Source organism: Halyomorpha halys, unplaced genomic scaffold (genome assembly GCF_000696795.3).
Source record: "Halyomorpha halys isolate HHAL.00 unplaced genomic scaffold, Hhal_1.1 Scaffold83.1, whole genome shotgun sequence".
Classification (NCBI taxonomy): domain Eukaryota; kingdom Metazoa; phylum Arthropoda; class Insecta; order Hemiptera; family Pentatomidae; genus Halyomorpha; species Halyomorpha halys.
In genome coordinates, this window is record NW_027115065.1 from 356,048 (window position 1) to 377,873 (window position 21,826).

Here is a 21,826-nt window from a genome sequence, read left to right on the forward strand (position 1 = left end):
CAAAACCTTAAAAAAACATTTATTTTTCATTCGGAGCTCTATATCTTAAAAACTACCAACAACACTAGAAAATCTAAGAGAACATTATTTAAAGAAGATTAAATTTGCTGAAATATTAGCCCTAAAAGAGCTATTTACGTCCAATAGTTCTCCAGATATAGCGTTTTGAAAAGCAAAATTTTTTAAAAATCTACTGAAAGATTAGTAGTTAGTTAATTTATTTTGAGAAATCTATATCTCAGGAACTATGTGACGTACAGATGTCTTTTAGGACTCAAGTTAAAGCTAGTTTAATGGTCTATAAAGACGTTTATGACCTTTATATATACTAGGAATAGTAATTTTCATGATATTTGCTAAAATAAATTGATTTATAGTTGTTCGTATAAAATGTTGGATTTTTGAAAAAATATATCTCCAGATCCAAAAGACGTACATATGTTTGCCAAGACTCAAAACAAAGGAAATTTAACTTACTATAAAGTAGTTTATGACACTTATCTTCGTAGGGGGAGTAGTTTTTATAATATTCACACATGAATATAAATTTGGCAAATGAAAATTTGTCCGAACAACTATAAATCAATTTAGTTTAGCAAATTTCATGTAAACTATTACTCCTACGAAGATAAACATCATAAACTACTTTAAAGCTCATTAAACTAGCTTTAATTTGAGTGCTAATAGACATAGATAGATGGTTTTTGAGATATAAATTTTTCAAAATTAATTCACTAACTACTGATCTTTTAGTACGTCCCATAACAACATTCTTATGAAATGTTGCTTTTTAAAAAGCTATATCTCGAAAACTATTTAACGTAAATAACTTTATTAGGGCTCATATTTTAGCAAATTTACTCATCTTTAAATGATGTTCTCTTAGGTTTTCTTGTGTTGTTCCTACTTTTTAAGATATAGAGCTCCGAATGAAAAATTAGTTTTTTTTATCGCTTTGAAACAGCCGCCATTTTTTATTCCCCCACCTATACTTGGCAGACTCATCAATTTTGACTATTAATTATACATAGTTTTCTTTCAAGTAATCAGAAATAGGGGTGAGATAACTGCCTTTTTTCTCCTCTTGGGCTCATGTACTATACCTTCTTGATGGCAGGAGCTGAACTGACTAGGGAGTCGAAACCACCCCACAAAGTTAGGAAACTACTGGGTGGTAGAGGTCACACTCGGCGCTTTTTTGGAAGAGACACCCAAAACCGAATCCTGTCAGATCAGCAGCGCCCAACGTAGGGTTAAACTGCGTAAAGTTTACCGCCACATTTGAAGGTTTATTTTTCTTTTGCAACGGATAATTATAGTTTTTACTCGGGATTAAAACAATAATTCTTGATAAAAGTAAATTTAATAACAAAAACAATGACATTTATGGATTTAACAAAATAAATAATTGACTTCTAAAGGGAAAAAAAAATAAGTTAATTTAAGAAAAAATATTAAAATAAAATAAAATTTTAGAGTGACAATAACAGAACTGATAAATACAAAATTTATAAAAGAATGTCCTGCAGCAGTCTGGGCTTCAGTCTTCGGGTTGTGGTTGGGTTTCTCAAGTTGTAGGTCACTGCTGCTTTAACTAACGGTAACTGGGAGTGGAACTTTATGAACCTTTTTTTGATGAAATCCTCCACTGTCTCGATTTGTAATTCTCAATGAAATTGGCTGCTGCTTACAAACCAAGGAGCATGTGAGCAGCGTAATTTAAAGTCCATGTTATATGTTAAATGCAGAGGAGCTCCCAGCGGATTTTCTGGGAAATTGTGTTACCCTGTAATCTTTAGAAATAATAACATTTCCAACAACTTGTTCCTTTTTCCTCATGCCTTGAAAAAAAATTTAACGGTTTCTGACACAAAAAGATTAATTTTCTTGAAATTCCATGGCGGAGTTTCCTATATCCCTTTTTTCACTGGAGTTTATTCCTTATTCTCAACATCCCTCCACTCCTCTAATAAGTTGGGAAATCTCATCAAAATTGTTTTAAAATATTTTTATTTAAATATAAAAATTATAAATATTTAATTACATAACTACAATATAACAGATTAATGGTTTCAGAATTATCCGGCCAAAGAGGGAGAACAACGAGTAAAGCATCTAAAAGAGTTCTCGCCTTCATCGAACCCATGCTCTGGATATGCTGGTGGCTGTTTCATTTTAGGTATTACTTTTTATGTATTTGTACAATTTATTATAATTCTATATTTTTATAATTATATTTATCGAATTAATTTAGTATTGATTAGACCAGTCTTCCATTTGATTCATAATGGTATTGTTATTCAACTGTAATTGAAAATTCATGCTTTTATATAAGAATATGATCAAAGTTTAAGTTTTAGTTCTGAAGATATCTACAGTTTGCAATACATGATAAAGATTTTTACCGTAATCTTACAGAAATATCGTAATAAATAATTGCAAATTATAAAGACTACAAAATATTCATTAAAACAATATTATTAAAATAATCAAACAGTCTCTGTTACAGTGTTACAGGTAATTATTTATTTCAGAGACTACTCAATTTTCCAGATGACACTGAACCCACTCATTATATTTACACCCAAAATTCAGATTGAGGGAGATAAAACCCACACCATCTCTTTCATTGTTTGTCCACATTACCTGCCTAATTATATTGGTTATTTTGACATTTTGAAAAACAAATTGTAGGTTAATCGGAAGGGAACTATACTCTTACATGACAACGACAGACAATGAAGAAACTAAAAGAGCTGTGTTACGAAGTTCTTCCACACCCACCTTATTTACAAGACTTATCTCTAACAGATTTCCATTTATTCAGAAATTTGGACAATTTCCTTAAAGTTAAAATTTTTTAAAATGATCCTCAGATCAAAAACGCAATTTCTAACTTCATTTCTTCACAAAATGCTGAATTTTTCAGTTCTGGAATCGAAAAGTTGATATCATGTTGCATAAAATGAGAGTAAATATTTTTAATAAAAATGTTTTGATTTCATAAAGTTGTTTTACTAAATAAACTTTTCTGTAAAAACTGACATTCCATATGAAACATTTAAACCATGATGTATTGATGATATGAGGAACTTGTATTATTTTGCTCTGGGGTTTCAAATTGTGGAGACATGATTACTTAATTAATAAATATTCTATTATAATTTAACGTAATAGTTTTTTAAGTTTAATGGGAATTTTAGTTTAAAATGATGTAGACTTTATATTTATTTAATTTGATGTAGTTTTAGCAATTAAATATTAATAATACTACTTTTATTATTGTTACCAATTTTAGTTTTTGATCTAGTTTTAATGTTGTTTTTAGCATTTTATATTGTTATTGCTAATTATTGCAGTTAATTTATATTATGATTATTATTTTCAGCAAGTTATATTTCACCAAAAAAAAAAAGCAAACTAATGATTTTATTGATTAAATATTATGTTTGGAGATAGGCTCTATTTTGTATAAGGTTATTCACTAAAAGCAAATATTATATAAATAAATATACAAATAACCAAATAAAGCTGTTTATAATAAATATTTGATTTTGCTTTCTTGCAGGTAACCAGTTTTACAACCTTTATGGACTTTTTTCAGAAGCTGAAATCTGATTAAAAATAAAAGATAAAGAAACCCTGATTTCTTCATAGTCCTTGATGCATATGTGGTTTAATAAATAAGCCCCATGTCAATCAATCAATCACATATCATTCCAAAGAAATCTTTGACTGATGTGGAAATCATAATGTATGTAAAAATAATCATCCACTGTAAATGTTTCAGATACAGAAATGTACAATCATTTGCCCTAGAATCATCATAAAGTATTGATTTTATGTTTATTTTTAAATATATTCAATGTTTATAAAGATTTTTAAAAAATTAGCATTCATATTCAACTTAAACTGAGGTATTCGGTTGTAAAATATGGTAACTGATAAAATGATAACTTGAGTTTTGATGATAATAATTGGTGCTTAGCTAGAACAAAAACCACAAAATTATATTACCCAATTATTTTGAGTGTATTAAAAAATACAACTTTTACTAGCTGCTACACCTTTTTTTTTTGTGGATATAAGAATAAACAAGGAGGTGTACATTTAATGCAATCGATACCATTTTTTCACAATATGAGGCACTTGGTCGTAAAACATGGTATCTGACTTATAGTGTTATTTTAAGTTTTTGTTATCATGTTAACGTATTTAAACGTGACAGTCACTTCACCTTGAGGCTACATGAACTGTCAACTATCATACAAGACCTATTGTGACAGTGATGCCATAACTGTAGATACTATCATGGCAGGCTTAGTGGGTGTAAAATATGGTAATTGCAGCAGATAACATATTCACCTTAACACAAATTTGTACTCTAAGAAAGTTGATTCGTAGTTCTCTTGGAAACATTTGAAAGTTGATTCCAAAGTGTACATTTTGTATGTTTTACCAAGTTCAGTTATCACATACTTGACTCATAGTTGAAGAAATAAAATTTAAAAATCTACTTTTTTTAAGAAGATTAAATGACAAAGAGACTGTAAAACGTATAAAGTACAATAGATACCATGTTTTACTTCTTCTATTTTAATGTGCTTATTTACAGAAAATATATCTATTTAAATAATTAAAAACACAGTTGAAAAATATCCGTCTGCGAAGCCTGTGTGCAATTTTAACTAAAATACTTAAATAACAAAATTTAAAAAAAAAAATTAGTTATATGCTTTAAAAACAATGCTTTTAACAAGTCAATAATTTAAAACAACAATACGGTATTATTTTTACAGAAACAAAAAAAATATCAAATATCAAACTTTGGTATGGCATTGATCCTTCAAATATTAACCAATTGAGCTCCTTCCAGTGTAGTCCGTCGTACATAGTTGCTAAGAGCTCTCCAATCAGAGCCATTTAATAAACTGAGTAATTGTTCTGGAGAGCAGGTCCACTGCCCAAAATATTTTATTATAATTTCACTATACTTGTGACAGGTTGTCAAGGAGTGAAAGGTATCTTCCTTTTTTTCGGAGTTACAAATCGGGCAGTTATCGATACTATTATGCATCCATGGTTTTGCACCATATTTTACTTTAAAATGGTCCAGAAGTAAAACCATTTTTTCTTCTCTTTTTTAAGAGTAACTTGATCCAATTTGTTAGCATTCATACATAAAACTATTGCTCTTGTCAGAACTATATCTGCCACCTGAAATATTGGATTTACTTTTCTTATCATTAAGAAACAGGCTGCGTCAGGCAGTCATCTTTGTCAGTTACCATGCTTTATCTCCAATCATCTATCACTTACTATAATTCAATACCAATATTATTGTTTTAAAAAATAAGAAATTTCCTACACATTCTTTCAAAACAATGATTCCCAAAGTGGGTACCACCCTGGTGGGTGCTGCAGCGATTCAGGGGGACAGTGATGGCCACAGGTGCATTTGGGGGACGTTGATTTACTACAAGTTGTCACGGTCAACAATATTATATAAAAGTACAGCCGAGGATTACTAAATCGTTAGTAGCACATCCGGTTCATCCTTCTCATTGAGATAATTTCAAATGTTTTAAGTTTTTTTGTATTAAATTCTATTCTGAATACATAATTTCTAAGTTCAATGTTTCTAAATTACACCTTTCTTTGCTATATTTTACGAAAAAGGCAGAAACATTAATACATACATATTTCCTATTAATTGCTATTAAATTTTTTTTAAATTAATTTCCGGGGGGTGCTAAGTAATATTTTTCCTGGAAAGGGGGAGGTAGAATAAAAAAGTTTGGGAGCCACTGTTTTAAAACCTGTGAAATCTGCTAAAAACTTCAATTTACAAAAAATATCAGATATCATATTTTACAACAAAATACCTCATTTCTTCTTCTTTTTTTTTTAATTAAACATATAATGAAAATTTATATGTAAATGAAGATTTACTTTTCATTATAAAGTACCAAACTAAATAACATTTCTCGAAAAGTTTTGATTAAATTGAATAAAATTGTTAGAGAAATAGTTCTTAAATTTCTTTTGTGCTGATTTGTTTGATTAAAAATTCATCCAATAAGGACAATATATCCATTAATTTTCCACTGAGATGTAATTTATTATATTTCCTAACATCAGAGATTGGCAAAAATTAGCTATAGCTAAAACTAATAGCTAAAATCTCCATGGATACGACCCTTATTCATGAATGAACCATCGATAAATAAATATCGTATCCATGGCAATTTTAGCTATTAGTTTCAACCATAGCTAATTTTTTCCCAACTTTACCTCACGTTCTCATACCTCTCGCTAATACATTGACTTGGAATGGTTTCCTTTTGTGATTCTTCTCCTTGGTGTCTTTCTATTTCGCTCCTTAAACCTTGAAAGTGGGAGCAATCAACTGAGGGTATTCAACCTGCATTCTCAGTCATTAAAAAATTCAGGAGGGTTTTCTTGATTCCTCAAATACCTTTTTGGGAATTTTTCATTATTATATCCTCCAATAAATTACACAAAGTCACTAAACTCAATGTCAGACATGTTGACATTAAAAAGAAAGATTAATTTTTATTGATATATTCTTGTTTGAGAGTGGTTTAGTTTATTTAAAAACAAATTTGATCCTTTTTTCTCAACTTTATTCTTTTCAAAACCTTCCAACATTTCAACCCTCAGGTCATTTTCAAGGATACCTGTATTTTGTTGTCATTTTCTCTTTTAAAATTCTTAAAAATGCCGGCTAATTGCCTTTGTCCCATCTATAACTTCTTCTATACAATTCTTTCTTAAATTTAAAACTTGTACTAACCACTTCTCTTCTTTCTTTCATTTTCATTATTATATTCTCCAAAAAATTATTACACAAAGTCACTAAACTCAGTGTCAGACATCTTGACAATAAAAAGAAACTTTCTTCTTCTTTGGTTGGCTCTATAGACTATGTAGTTCTTTGGCTGTGGAACCAGCCTTCTACATGTCTTCTAATCTTGGGCTACTGCTTTCCAGTCATTCACATCTTTGTTGATTCTGTCTATCCATTTGGTTTTTTGGCCTCCCATTTGGTCTCTGGCCAACTATTGTGGTATTCATTGTTGTGTAGATGCGTCCTGATGGATTGCTTCAAGACACGGGACATCTCAACCTCCTTGCCTTCAAATCGTAAGATATTGACTGACCAGTCTCTGCAAGCAGTTCTCCTCCATGTGTTAAGGCTCTGATCCCTGATCCCTCCTGTAATTGTACGGAGGACTTTCCTTCAAATCTCTCAATTCTGCTATCTAGGGTATCTGATAGTGTCCAGGTCTCACATCCATATATCAGAGCTGACTTTATCATGGAATTATACATCCTCAGCTCCAAATATTTGGAGATTTTTTCAAGATTTCAGTATAAGAAGAAAGCTCTGTTTGTGCTTGTTATAGGTTGATCTATCTCATTTATTAAGGTTATTGTGGAGTCACGGTATTTGAAACTATCTACTTTCTGAAACGATTTGCGATCCACACAGACCATGTCATTAGGGTGGATTGTTCGGCTTACAGTTATATACTTTGTTTTATCTTCATTTACTTGTTTGACTTCCCCTGCTTCTCTTATAGCGTCTTTTCAAGTTTTTCCATGTCATCTTGGTGAAAAATACCCTATGATCCTTATATAACTTTCAAACTGTTTACACTTGTCGATTATAATTTATTTTTTATTTTTGCCTTGATAAAATAAAAACTTCAACATACAACATCCCTACTAACTTAAGGACTCGACATACTCCCACTTGCAGATAAGTAGTGAATTTTACTTACTTAAGTATGGGATTCGTTTCTGGATAATTTTAGTGGTATTCTGATGGAATAAGAAGTGATGTTTATGACTTTGGTCCTTAATCTATTGAGTTTCATAAACTTCTTGTTCATGAGAAACATTTTAGATATCATTAATGATGTTAATTAAGATATTATTAAAATGTATTGTACTATTTTAATTTTAATCTTTTATTGTTCCTCTACATAAAATTTTACTAATTTAGTACACAAAGAACCATTGTAAAACATACTCTGTTGCCATATTGAAAAGAAATCATGTATAAATTACAAAAATATGTATTTTATAATTTATGATTGTTTATTTTAAAATTTATTGCTATTTATAATGTCATAGTATTTGGAGTGATTTTTCTCAGGTGCATTTGATTGTTCAACTTGTTTCATGCTCATTTTCCAAGTTGGATGTATATAATATTGTAAATATTTATTGATGGAATTAGATGTATATATGTTAAGTTCTTTGAAATCTTGAGATAATTTATCTATAGTATACAATCTATTAAATCTACTGTTTTATATAATTAGTTTTGAAAAAATATATATATAAACTGTTTAGATTTGTAAGTGTCAATAAAGATATTTAAGTGAAAACTTTTTGTAGAATTTTTATTACTCATCTAAAACTTCTTCATCATTTTTTCACATGAAGTATTGTGTAGTTATACTATATATATTTTTTTTTTATTCCTTTATTAGGTCATAATTTATTATGACGTTTATGTCTTTATGCATAAAATAAGTTTTGGAAGATTGTTGTGTGTAGTGTGTAAAAGGAAGATTGTCTGGATATGATCAAAGAAACTCTAATAATAATAAAATTATTAATTAAGAACCAATGTTTCACCTCACTTTGCTGGGCTTCATCACCATTAAAAAAGATACAAATAACTACAATAATGTTACAGAGTAAGAGAATATATAAAATAAAATAAATAAAAATAAACTGAGGTGGGTCTAAATGTTATCATATGAAAATTTATATATAATATATTGTAATCATTTAAAATTATTAAAAATAAAATAAAAAGAATTTTACTCGTTTTTAAACTAATTTCAAATATAAAGGAGCTAGCTAGGGTTTTAATTTAAAAACTTTAATACTAAATATATAATAGAATTTTATTTAAGTTTTATAATATAAAAGACTCTTGATCTCAGGACGAGTTGTTGCTAGGCAATCAGAAACAGACACTTACAATAATTACACTTAATTAAATTAATATCTATTTTACACATGTATATATTTTTAGTATAACAAAACTAACCAAGTTCACAATCTTCTTTTGATGATTCTTGGTATCTTCTTTTTTCTAATGTTATGTCCTATCGTCAAAAATGGTTTCCCAGTCCTTCTAAACAGCTATGTCTCTCTCACAACAATGGCTTCCAATCTTTCCCACTTCCAGCTGAACAGACGTCTTCTCCCCAAGCCAGCAAAATCAAGAGTCCTTGTTTCCTCTCCTCTATCTTCAATTTTCACTGGTCGACCCAAATAATCAATTGTAGTACAATCGCTCTGCTTTATTTGCTATGATTTGTGATGCAAACAGTTTATTGACAATTTTTATGTTCTTCTATTTCTTCTTTGATTATTCTTTTTCTATAATTACTGTATAGAAACAACAAAATTTGAAAAACTTGAATCCATCTCAGCACAAACAACCCAACGAACACTTCGGAAGGACGCGCACCGCTATCTTTCTTGTTTTGAACAGCTTATTTATTTTAGACAAAGAAAACTAGTTAGCTTGCTTTTTGATTTAAAATAACAAATATTCAATACTGAAACAATATACATAAAATAAAAACGTAATTAAAATAACTTATCTATAAATATCAACTATTTATTAAAAAAGAGGATATTACAATATATTCAATTTTTACATAATTATTTTATTATTTTAGTTGTTTGTATCTTTTTTAGCTCTGATAAATCCTAGCAAAGTAGGGTGAAATGTTGGCTCTTAATTAATAGTTTTATTACTATCTGAGTCTGTTTCTTTTTTTTTGGCTATACTGAGACAATCTTCCTTTTTTATATAATAAGTTTTGTTTAAATTTTGGTTGAAAACTTACTCATTGAATTGTGTAATGCTTAACACGGATGGTGCGCACCCCAGAAGGGAGAATTCAGAATATTTATTTGTTTCTGCTTTTTGATTGTTTTGATCTTAATTGTTCGAACAAAGGGAGTTAGTGTTATGATATGATTTTTTAAATCATTTTTTATTTAGTTAATGAAATTTACAATAGTATTTACACAAAAATACGCCTAGTAAATTTTATACTAGATTATAATTGTATGATACAGGCTTGTAGAGAAACTACTTATTGGTAGCACTCTAATAACATTTTTATATTGGAAGGACTCAAGGCCGTCTCCTTTTCAGGCATCTCAGAGGATTGTCAGGAATGGAAGAAGCAAGGTTAGGAACTAGTGGGTTTGGAAGTTTACAGTGGGAGGTTTATCTGGTTCGGGCTAGATCGGTATATTAAAGTCTTGTATGGATGATTTTATTTGTGACTAAGTAAGGAACATTGAGGATTTTACAAAGGATCTTGGATTGTAAGGATTGGATACAAAAGGAATTTGAAGGTTTAGTGGAGCCCCACAGCTCAAATCTGTGTGTCCAGATAGGGCTTATTATAGTCATGTAGATCAGTCTTTTGTAATGCATTGGAAGCTCAAACATTTTGTCTAGTAAGTGCGGTAATTGTCAGAATCGACGTGCAGTTTGTCCTTTCAGTCTTGTATGATGATTCCAAGTTAGTCAGCAGCTTTATGCCCTGAAGTCATCAGCTGTAAAAGGACGGGCTTCATCATCCTTTCAGATAGTCTGTCAGCCTTTCAAGCTTTGGAGGTCACCTAGGGTCACCTTTAGATTGTAAGAGAGTGTTAACAAGCCTTAGAATCATTAGCGTGCTTAAAGAAGCTTCAGCTTATGTAGGTCCCAGGACATAAGGGAACCACAGGTGATGAAAAAGCTGATCAGCTTGCTTGAAACGGGGCTGAGCACCCTCCTATAGGACCAGAACCATTTCTAAGCATCTCTAAAAGGCATCAGAGAAAATTAGTTCTTGACTGGACATGGAAGAAAGCAGGTAAGGAATGGAGGGACTGTATAGGGCTGAGACAGGCCAAGATTTTAATAATTAAGCCCTCTACTTCTAAAACTAAGGAGCTGCTAGGCCTAAACAGAAACGAACTCCGATTATTAATAGGAGTTCTTACAGGTCACTGCAGACTTAAAAGACATCTTAAGATATGTGGAGTAGTCCATGATGAAACCGGCTGCTTATGCAAATAGGCCCCAGAGACTGCCATGCATTACATAGCAGACTGTGGTAGATATGCATCACTAAGATACCGGCTTTTAGGTTCTGATATAATCACAGGAAATAAGGCTTCCTCTATAGATTGGGAGTCCCTTTTGAATTTCATTAGAAAGTCAAAAAGGTTCGATATAGAGGAATAAGATACATAAAAGAGCCATTCCATTGGTTTGTCTTGGGGATGGCAAAAACGACCAATAGGCCCACTTGCCAAAGTTGTTCCCCCCACCATTACCATTACCAGTACCAGTAGTCATTCATCTAAAATGAATCTAAAGTCCAAGGAAGCGGATCTGTACTACAAGATGATTAAGATAAGAGCAACATTATCAAAGGATACAGTAGAGCAGTCGGTTTTGGGATGATAACATTTATTTCATCACATTTTCCACTTAAGCAGTGGGTTAAGTGCTTAACCAAAATTTTGTATGGGCTCCATCCAGATGTCCAAAACTGTTCCTTTCTTAGGCCTTTATTATTTCAGGATTTACTTGATCTACCTCGTCCCCTTCTACCATCTACTTTCCAGGAATGTATCTTCCTTGGTTATATTCTTTCAGGCATTTTTCCTCATTTTCTTCAGCATAATTTTTTTCACTTACATTCTCTTGCTGTTACATTTTTTTTTTTACTTTATCCATTCTGGATATTTTTACTACTCATCTCCAGTAGTCCATTTTGATATACTTAAGTTTCTTCTTTTGATCACCTGGTATGCTCCATACACCATAGTGTTCAATGTTAAATATTGTAAAAACTATCGACTTTTACCAGGGAGTGGGAAGAATGAAAGAAAAAACAGCAGTGTTAGTTCCAGTCTCAGCCAAAATTCTTAGTTCCACGGGCCTATAGGCACTTTCTGTGAGAAATATCAACACAGTAATTTCTGAAAAAATACCCTTTAAACTTCATTCAAGTTTATTCACTAATTGGACAACGTTTCGGACATTAACCATTCACTTTCAAATCCAATCACTAAATTCATAAATATTATAAAAAAAAATTTAAAATATACAGGCAGTTAGTGTGTGTCGGCAGTCGTCATCTTTTTTTTTTTTTATGGTTGCTGCTAACTTTTAGTGGGGCAGGAAGGCTTGATGTATAATATTGATAACATAGCACAACCCCATTGGGACACTTTGGACACACGGGAAGACGAGAGTGTGATTTCAAGACTCCTTAACATAAACTCTTTTTGTTAATTTAAGTGTTTAATTTTTTTTTAGTAAAATTTTCATTTTACTTTTTATAACTTTAAGAAATATTTTATTTTAGAAGTTAAGGAAAAAATTTCTTAGGTTTTATAATGAATAAATATATATAAATATAAATATATATATTGGATTTTTTTTTTTTACACAAACATTTATCCTTTAATATTAATTAAAGGACCTATAATATAAATAACTCTAATATATACAATAAATAATATTCATTGGTAATTTTGGTTATTTAGGACCGAATTACCGGATTAGAGTATTGATATCAGTTGGAAATATAAATGGAATTTTTTTTTTTTAATCTATTTAATACTGGCTGGCAGTCTTGGAAAGTTTATTTTTGAACCTCCACTGCCGCCACAATTACAAAATATGATATTTTGCAATATCCATATTTTTCTGCTGATATCCCATCCTTAGCAAGCGTACTACTCAACACATTCTCCAAACACACTTACAAGGAGGAACAATGGAGGCAGAGATGGCCAGAACCAACTGACTTGGTGAGCAAGATGTTTGGCGACCTGTAGTATGTTAAGAATATCGCAAACATTTTATCATTCTCAGATTTTGTCATTTGAATGGAAAGAATGAAGAAGAAAAAGGTACAATTGAAAAATAACATCTATCCCATATGCATAAAGATTTATTGGTCTACATTACAATTAAAACATCAGAAAATATTGTTATACTTTTTTGAAAAACAAAAATATGAATAGAAAAAAAGGAATTAAGCTTATTTAAGTACATGAATGGACCCATCATTGATTCAATTAACAACATGAATATATATATAACATATTTTCATCTAATCTTAATCTAATAATCTCTATAATAACATTCAAACATTATCACAGGCAATATGGATCACAAAATATTAACAATCAGCTACTTTCAGTAGATGTTAAAATATAATCTTCAAATCACAAAATTTAGCACAGGAAAAATTTATTATAATACATTGTCTTATATATCATTTTTGATTTAATTCATAATAAAATTGTGGTCATCCTCTTCTTCAATCGATACTTCTTTTAAAACTGAAACATAAAATTTTTCAATGTTATAATAAGTAAATAGTGGTAAAGAGCTATTTAAATGTTAATAGTTAGAAACAGAAAGACAGTTGGGGAACTTGATATAGCAACATCGAATACAGCAGAGATGTACTTATTATTTACTACTTTATTATTTTTGATATTCTAATATTTGTTATATAGGGGAATTTGTTGATAAAATGAAATAAGGGTTGTAAAATGGAGGGAAAAGAAAAAAAGGAATAAATTGAAAATCTATTTAGTTTGTAGACTGGTATTAATTATAAAAGAATACTGTGGACAAAAAAAAAAATGTTATCTTTCTATTATATTGTATCATGTAAAAATATGTAATTTATATATGTCCGATCATGATTTGATCAGTATGCTGTGTAATGTGGCAACCCGATGTATTTGAGCAACATGAATGAATAAATTTCTTTCTCTCTCTCTCTATGATGAGAATTTTTACAATATGATGGAGTACATTTTATTGACAATTAGTGTAGATGTCCATCGCTGGGTTTGAAAATAAACATGATGTTGTCCGAAACATCATCTGATTCATGAATAAAAGAGCATAAAGTTTTAAGAGCTCTTTTTTTGCCCAGAAGTTACCATATTGAAGAATATATATGACTTTTAGAATGAAATGATATGAGAATGTGACCGTCGTTTGAATGAAAAGATTAATATGTACTTATATGTAGGTATGTATAATGCGAAGTATGGCGTCTGATTCTAAAAGAAGAACAGCACCTTAAGGTTTTTAAAAATAAGGTATTATGTAAGATATTTGGACTGGAAAAGGATGAATTAACAGGATGAGCAGATCCCTAAAACGTTAATAAACACTGAACCAACGTCCAACAGGTAGACTGAAATGTAGTTGGGAGGATTTCATTAAAACTAATTTTAATTTTGAAATTTTGGTCTGGAGGGGTGTCACTGGTAGGATGTATGTAGGGAACAATTGGTGGTATCGGTATCAAACCTTCGGGTTTGCAAGCAAAGGCCTCCTCTGTCAGTCAATCGTCACTTTCAGCTATACACAAACAGTTCTCATTGGCTAGATCATCTTTTTTTACTCTCAGTACACAGCAGCACAGTCTATAGACCATATTTACTGCTCAACCAACATTGAAACTTAGTAGTAGTCTACTGACCTCACTGGACAACCTGTGCTCTGCGACAACCAGAGGTTCCAAGTTCAAGTCTTAGTAAATAAACTATTTTTTTTTTTTTTAAATTAAATTGCAAATAAAAGGTACAACATTCAGTGGAAAACATGTAAAATAGTATCAATTAGTTTTAATTATTAAAAATTTATTTGTACTTGCTTATTGTTTGCGCTATTAGTAATGTTTATTTTTTATTGGTTCATTTTTTCCTTATTGTTTGTAAATAGTGAGTCTTAAGAAGTATTTTTATTTTTATTTCTTTATTCAAGTTGTTCAGAGTTTTTCAGTTTTTTTTACACATCTAATCTTTAAATATAATAATATTTATATTCATCTTGCTATTGGCTGGTAGTATTGGTAAGTTTATTTTTTGAACCCTCACTGTCGCCACAAATATATACTATTATTGTAAATATTCTTATCTTAGATATCTTAGAGGAATTTAGTCCTAGAATAAAGTTATTTTTATCATTTATTCATTTAGATCCGATTAATTATTAATATTATCCTAGTTACCTTAAGCTTTAATCCTTTCAAAGTATGGTAAGACTTCCAAAGGTGCAGGATACTTCCTAAGAGTGGTCGGACCTGTGTAGACCTTACCGGTGTTCTCATCCCTCCATTGTCCCTTAGGCAGATAAATATCCCTGGATGTTGCACCTTCTTCTAGGACAGGAGCTACCAACAGATCTTCTCCTAACAGGAACTCTGAAGAGAAAAAAATAATAAATAATAAAATAAGGATAGATATTAATATGAGTACACAGTAAATCAGTAAGAGTTTGTGCCACAAGAAAGTTATCTGTTGCAGAGGGCTGTCCACTGAGTGAGTGTTAATTAAAAAACTAATTTATACAGGCATATATCAAAGCAGGCATAAATCTAGGGTGATAAGCCGATTTTTTAAAGCATTAAAATTGTATTTACATACAATCTAACATTAAACTGGCACATTATTGAATACGTATTTACTGATATCTCGATTTAAAACAAAATAAATTCACAAAAACATTAAATAGTAAAAATAAAGTGTTTACCTGAGCTGGTGACAAGTGCAATTTTATCTTCAGGGTCAATCCACCAAATGGGATTAATAACTGGATGGCTTGGGTCTTTGAATTCCTTCAAGATCCTTTCTGAATAAGCATTATGTAAAGCGGTAAACTTTCTTGTAAGCTGTACAGTCTGAAAGATAATAAATCCAAATTTATAATAATCAAATATATAAGTTCATTAATTAAAAAATAAAGGAATTATTATTATATTGTTTCTAAAAATAATGTTATTTTTAATGAAATAGTAAAAAGTACATCATATCATATGTATACATCTTCACATTGTTTCAGTTAACTTATTTTGTCATGACTATTACAATTATCGATGTAGATAAAATTATATTTAATAGTCTTTATTTACTTCTTTTAAATTTATTGTATTGTATCTATATTATCGTCATTGTATTATCTATCAGTATATGCCAATTTTTTTTTTTATTAGTTGCATATTCTATCATTTAATTTATATTTATGTTTCCTATATTATATAATAATTAAGGTTACTATTATTATCATATTTTAATGTCTTTTTCTTTTATTTCACTTATATCTAACAGTTTGTAACCATCATCTCCCCCACTCTATGTCTATCCCATATCCGATTGTTGTTACTCGTTTGCTGTCTTTAAAACATGACAGGTAGGCATTCTGATTTGTTCTTTATTTCTTTATAATTATATTTTTATTTTTTACTTATTGTTTTTTACCTTTATTTATTCTCATCTCATTTCCTTAGTTTTCCGCCTCTTAGTGTATATAATTTTTGTTTTTTATTTCTTTTATATCCACTTTAATATTTTCACATGCAATCACATCTCCTGCTCATTTTAAATATAATAGTCTAGGTTATTTCTTTTTTATATATACTTATTATTGCAAATCTTTTTTTATTTATTATTTTTTTATATAATTTTTTACTTATATTTACATAATGTTTTTTGTTGTATTTTTTTGTTTCTTATTATATTACATTGTCAACACATTTTTAGTTGTTTTTTATCTTTTCAGACCTGGTGAAGCCCAGCAACGCGAGGTAAAACATCAGCAAATAAATAGTTATTAACTATTTCCTGTTCTTTTTTGTGACCGCACCCCCACCCCTCCCGATTACCTCCTTCATATTCAGTCACAATCAATCACTTACATATGTAATTTTTATATATTTTGATTGATCAAATTCTAAACTATTACAAAATATGAATTATTACCTCATCGTCAAAAGACCATGGAGCGAGAGAAAACTGAATGACAGGAAGGAATGTGTTGACTTGTATCCATCTGATAAAGAGCTCTTTGGAAGGATGGTTGCCATAACAATTTCCTCCAATCATGTCAGGTAGGATAGCTCCGTAGCCTAACATGGACAACTGAAGAACTGACTTGATAACTGAACGCAGTCCCAAGTTTTCTGAAGTCCAAATGGAATTAGTATCCTGAAGCCTCTGCATGATTTTGTATTGGAAAGATTCTGCGCCAACTCTTGCTTCTGTTAGGGTACCTGGAGAAATAAAATAAAATAAAAAATAATCAATGGCAAATAAGAGGAGGCTCCTCACCTCCGGATTCTTTTTTACTAGTAGGACTATACAGAATGTACATTTCACAATAAACAGATAAGTATTGTAGGTAACCTTAAAATACCACAGGTAGTAAATGGTAATACTCAACATGATTTATTCTTTTTTCCCATAATAAAGCATCCACTAATTTATTGTTTTTATTTCTGTTTTAGAGTGATCGGAAAATTGCATAAAAAAAGGCAAATAAACATAAGGAATCCTAATATTAAAATAAGATGTTTCAATAAATTAGAGTACTTTTATTTCTTTTAATATGTTATTTTTAACTGCAAATATTTTACTATATTATTATATCATCATAAATTTCATCAAACCACGAAAAGTTTGTATTATAACACAAAACCTAGGCCCTTAAAGTAATATTTGGTACAGGCCCCAACCAGGTTGGGGGCATTGAAGATGATTTTTTGTGGTTGAGAAAAAATTTCCAGTAAGATATATGAAAATAATCGAGGGAAAAAAAGATTAACAATAAAGCATAGCATGTATACTCAGAAGAATTAATTTTAATGTTTAAACTTTCGTTTTTAGCTATCTATTGTTTGCCTCAGTATAATAGTGGAAGTTAACTGACACACCTAGGTTCTCTCATCATAAAAAATTAAAAAGAAGTAATATTATTGTTTTAATTTTACATTCTATGGATTCATAGCAAATAAATAAACATTTACCAAACTGAGAAGTCATCTTGATATAGTTAGTAGTATATTGGTTTGGCCGAGGTAAAGTAACTGATTGTTCTTTCATGCTCATTCCTGGAATATAAGCTGCTTCACCAGCATCAAATTTGAAGCCATCAAAACCATAATTGTCCAAAATGCTCTGTAACCTGTCCACGTACCATTTTGTAGCATCAGGATTGAGGAAATCATACATAGCAGCTCCTTCGCCTATAAACAGTCCAAACGATTGAGCATTATTATTATTATATTAACCAATTATTGTGATAGAGGAGATGACAACCCAGAGCGATGGAATGAGATTATCAGAGTGCTAAGTTCAGAATGTTGTGGGTTCGTTTATAGATCTGTCAATATTTATTTCATAGCAGTCTCTAGAAATGAATAATGACATTCCCACGCTGTGGCTGTGTAATTGTATTTTTTAAGACTCAAGCTAAAATAAATTATAATAATGTAACAATTTAATTTGTAACTTTGACAAAATAACAAGACAAGCAACAATATGGATTTAATAATATATTTTACTTTAACATCCCTTGTTTTTACTTAAAACAGAACTGGCAGATTATTAACGACCCCTGTGGGCAGTAAAAGGAGATATAGCAGCAGATAAGATAGCCATTTGGAGTTTTTTCATTGAACATTTCCTCCATCATGTATGAATAGACTTCCAAGAAGTTGTTCCATGGCAAGGGAAAGAAGAGAAAAGGGAATTATACCGTGGTGTAGTATGAGTGTGAACAATTTGTGTATTATTCCATATTATAATTCATAATCTGAACCAATATCACCTTCATTACGACTGATAATTTATATTCGTTATATTTTATGGATATCTCATATAATTAAATTTTTTTTAGGTATAATCCATTAATTTCTGATTCCATACATCTGTACCATGCTGGTTTTTGGCCACTTATGGGTGGATTACATGTATGATATGAGACTTCCATGATTCCAGTTAGGTTCTATGAGACATGGTGAAGGTACTGTAAGCCATGTTAGGTAGAAATTTTTATTTGACCATTACAAAAGTTTGTAGTTTTAACAGTTAAGTCTATTTTCAATTTGGACTCTTTGTTCAAAAGCTATTTAATATTGAACATTGAACATTTATTATGACTTCGAAGAAAAAAGACGATCTGAGAGTAAGACTGATTTCTTTTGCAACAAATGGCTTAATATCAATAATAATCGTTTAAGGAAAAAATTAAAGTCACATCTTTAAGTATTGGAAGTTTAGAGCTTAAATTATATCATCCTCAAACTTTTCATTATCATATCAATTTTTTTTCTTCATTAACAACTTAAAACTATTATTTAGTCCAGTATTAAATTTTTTTTTTTTTTTTTCTTTTATGCGATATTCACTCATATTTATCCTACATTTTTACTTTTATATTGTTATTATCTGGAACTGAACCATTTTTCCAGGTTGAGTCTGAGCTTTATAACTTTTTTTTAAAAGTATTTAATAAAAATTTATTTTTAGAATCCCTTAATATTTCTTCTTTCCTAGGGTTCTTCTGTGGTAGAAACCGCAGTTATGATAAATATATTAATAGGCATAAGAAAATAGAATTATTTGAAGAAGATTGTTAAGATTGTGGCCAAGAAAAACAAGAAATAGTTTTAACTATTTATTAATGATAACATTCAACCGACATTTCAGGTATTCATCAAGGCTATTGTGATTGGTGGGGATGTACAGATAGTATGCAACCTGTAATCCTCGACTAATCACAACAACTTTGATGAACATCTTCATTGTGGGTCGAAACATTCGCTATTAATAAGTAGTTGAAATTATTTCTCAATTTTATTAAACTCCTATCTGAACCATCTCATTTTACTAACCCCCTCATTTAATTAACATAGAGACAACTACCAACATTATATATATATATATATATATATAACGAAATAATCCGTTAAGCTTGTTATTGATAAACTTATAGCTTAAGGAATTTATCAGGAAAGGGCACTCACCATTCCACCAAGAAGTTATACCGACTGAACCATTGGGGTATTTCATAAGGTGTTGGCTATATTTCTCATAAGTATTTTCAGGGCATCCTGGACCAAGGAAGGGATGTACCCACAAAGTAACGAGGTGTCCTTTAGCGTGGATCTCATCAACCTTAAAGAACAATCATATTGATATCATTAAAATTTATCCAGATTAATAACTGAGTTGAATATAAATTTACATCTTATTGGCTATAAAATGTTTTAATATTAAAATATTCAGTTATTTACAATCTTCCATAGTTACAGGATATATAAATCTCAATTAAAATAATAATCTTTATTTCTCTCAATTCAAAGAGATATATTATATATACTCTATATACTAAGAGTTATTCAATACCATTGCTTTCGGGTCTGGAAATTTTGTCAAGTCGAAGATCTGGGTTCCGTAGCATGTTTCCCAAGCATCATCTAATTCTACAACGCTAGCATTGAATCCATGCCTCGTAATGTCTTTTTCAAATTGAATAAATTTTTTCTGGTCAATAGGCCTTTCATATTCAACCCAAGTAGACCAGATGGGGTCGGCTATTACTTTTGCTGGTGGGATAGGCTTGTCATATGATGGGAAGAAACAGCGCAAGGCCTCTCTTACATTTCCAGTGTTGCCACAGGCGTCATAACTGAAAAAAATGAAACATAGAAGATATAATACATTATACAATAATCAGTTTTTTCTAAGAGTTATATCTCTATATATAAGAATTTCCAGGAAATCAAAATACCCTTAAAACGCTTGACATCCTTTTATTATCATTTTGACTGCGTTTTGGACTCGCTGTCCATTTAGAAATCAATATCTAAAATCAACAATTTCAACATCATTTTTATTAATTTAACAATCTTTGGTTGTATTGTACGCACTATGACCAAAGTGCTAATGCAAATCACAGTGCACTCCTGAAGGGAAAAACATAGACCATATGTTGTTTATTTTTAAGGAAATAATGATCATCGAGTGGATTTAATGAACAGCTAGGTTTTTAACTTAATTAATTTTTTACAGATGACAATATAATTAAGATTAAAAAAAAAGAAAAGGACAAGTGTATTATTAATATATACAACTTAGTTTAATTATAAGTACTTTGTGTGTTTATTTTTTTGGCTATCTCTTAATTATTTACCAGAACAATGAATTTCTATGAGAATACTGTTAGATAGAAAATTCATATATAATGATATTGTGATCAATAAGATAGATAATATAATGTACTATAATGTAATATAATATATATGGTGATTTCAATTGTAATAATATATTTTTAATTTAAAAAAAAATGTTATATTAATAAAAATGATGTATATGGAATAATGTTGAAATTTTTGATAATTTTGTATTGATTTGACAATAGATGGTAAGTTCGAAATGTTTGAAATTCGATAAAGAAAAAATCATGAATCACACCTGTAATGGGTCCATCAAAAACTATAAAATAAATCTGTTAAAAAGGGAAAAAAACCCAATAAATTAACAGGAATCAAGGATAGTGTGACCAGGGCCCTGTTTCATAATAAAGTACAAACTAATACTATTAGTCTTGCCGATTTAACTTAATACAATTACACTGACTTATACAATAGTAACTTCTACTTTAGTACTTTATTATTCCTGTAATATCACTGATAGTCCTCCATATTATGAAAAAAAAATAAGTATTAGTGTAATTACCATGTCGGGGTTGTATCTAGTCTTAGGTGATTTCTCCAGCTTGATATATTCTTTACAGAAGGCCCACGACAAGGCGTATTCATTATAAGTTAGGATCGGCCGTGCCAGAGGATGAGCCCTGGACACTGACGAAGGTAGAGGAGGTCTGGGTAAGAGAGTCTGAGGCAGAGTAACAGTTCTAGTTGCCGAGATGAAGCAGACGGAC

The 21,826-nt window shown here is 30.1% G+C and overlaps 1 protein-coding gene across 2 annotated transcripts in view; it reads right to left on the minus strand.

The window, feature by feature from the left end:
• The window catches only part of tobi (target of brain insulin), a 210,036-nt gene that overhangs the window by 176,354 nt on the left and 11,856 nt on the right, over nucleotides 1–21,826 (minus strand). The window contains exons 5-11 of one of the 2 annotated variants that reach the window (XM_014439317.3): nucleotides 20,290–20,572; nucleotides 19,908–20,058; nucleotides 17,907–18,125; nucleotides 16,864–17,153; nucleotides 15,638–15,785; nucleotides 15,117–15,308; nucleotides 13,011–13,422 (exon numbers count right to left, since the gene is read on the minus strand). In XM_014439317.3, coding sequence (XP_014294803.1) covers nucleotides 15,118–15,308; nucleotides 15,638–15,785; nucleotides 16,864–17,153; nucleotides 17,907–18,125; nucleotides 19,908–20,058; nucleotides 20,290–20,572 — 1,282 coding nt within the window. In that variant the 3' untranslated portion in view covers nucleotides 13,011–13,422; nucleotide 15,117. Of the gene's footprint in view, nucleotides 1–13,010; nucleotides 13,423–15,116; nucleotides 15,309–15,637; nucleotides 15,786–16,863; nucleotides 17,154–17,906; nucleotides 18,126–19,907; nucleotides 20,059–20,289; nucleotides 20,573–21,826 lie in introns of those variants that run through there. The other variant, XM_067052159.1, reaches the window with a different exon arrangement.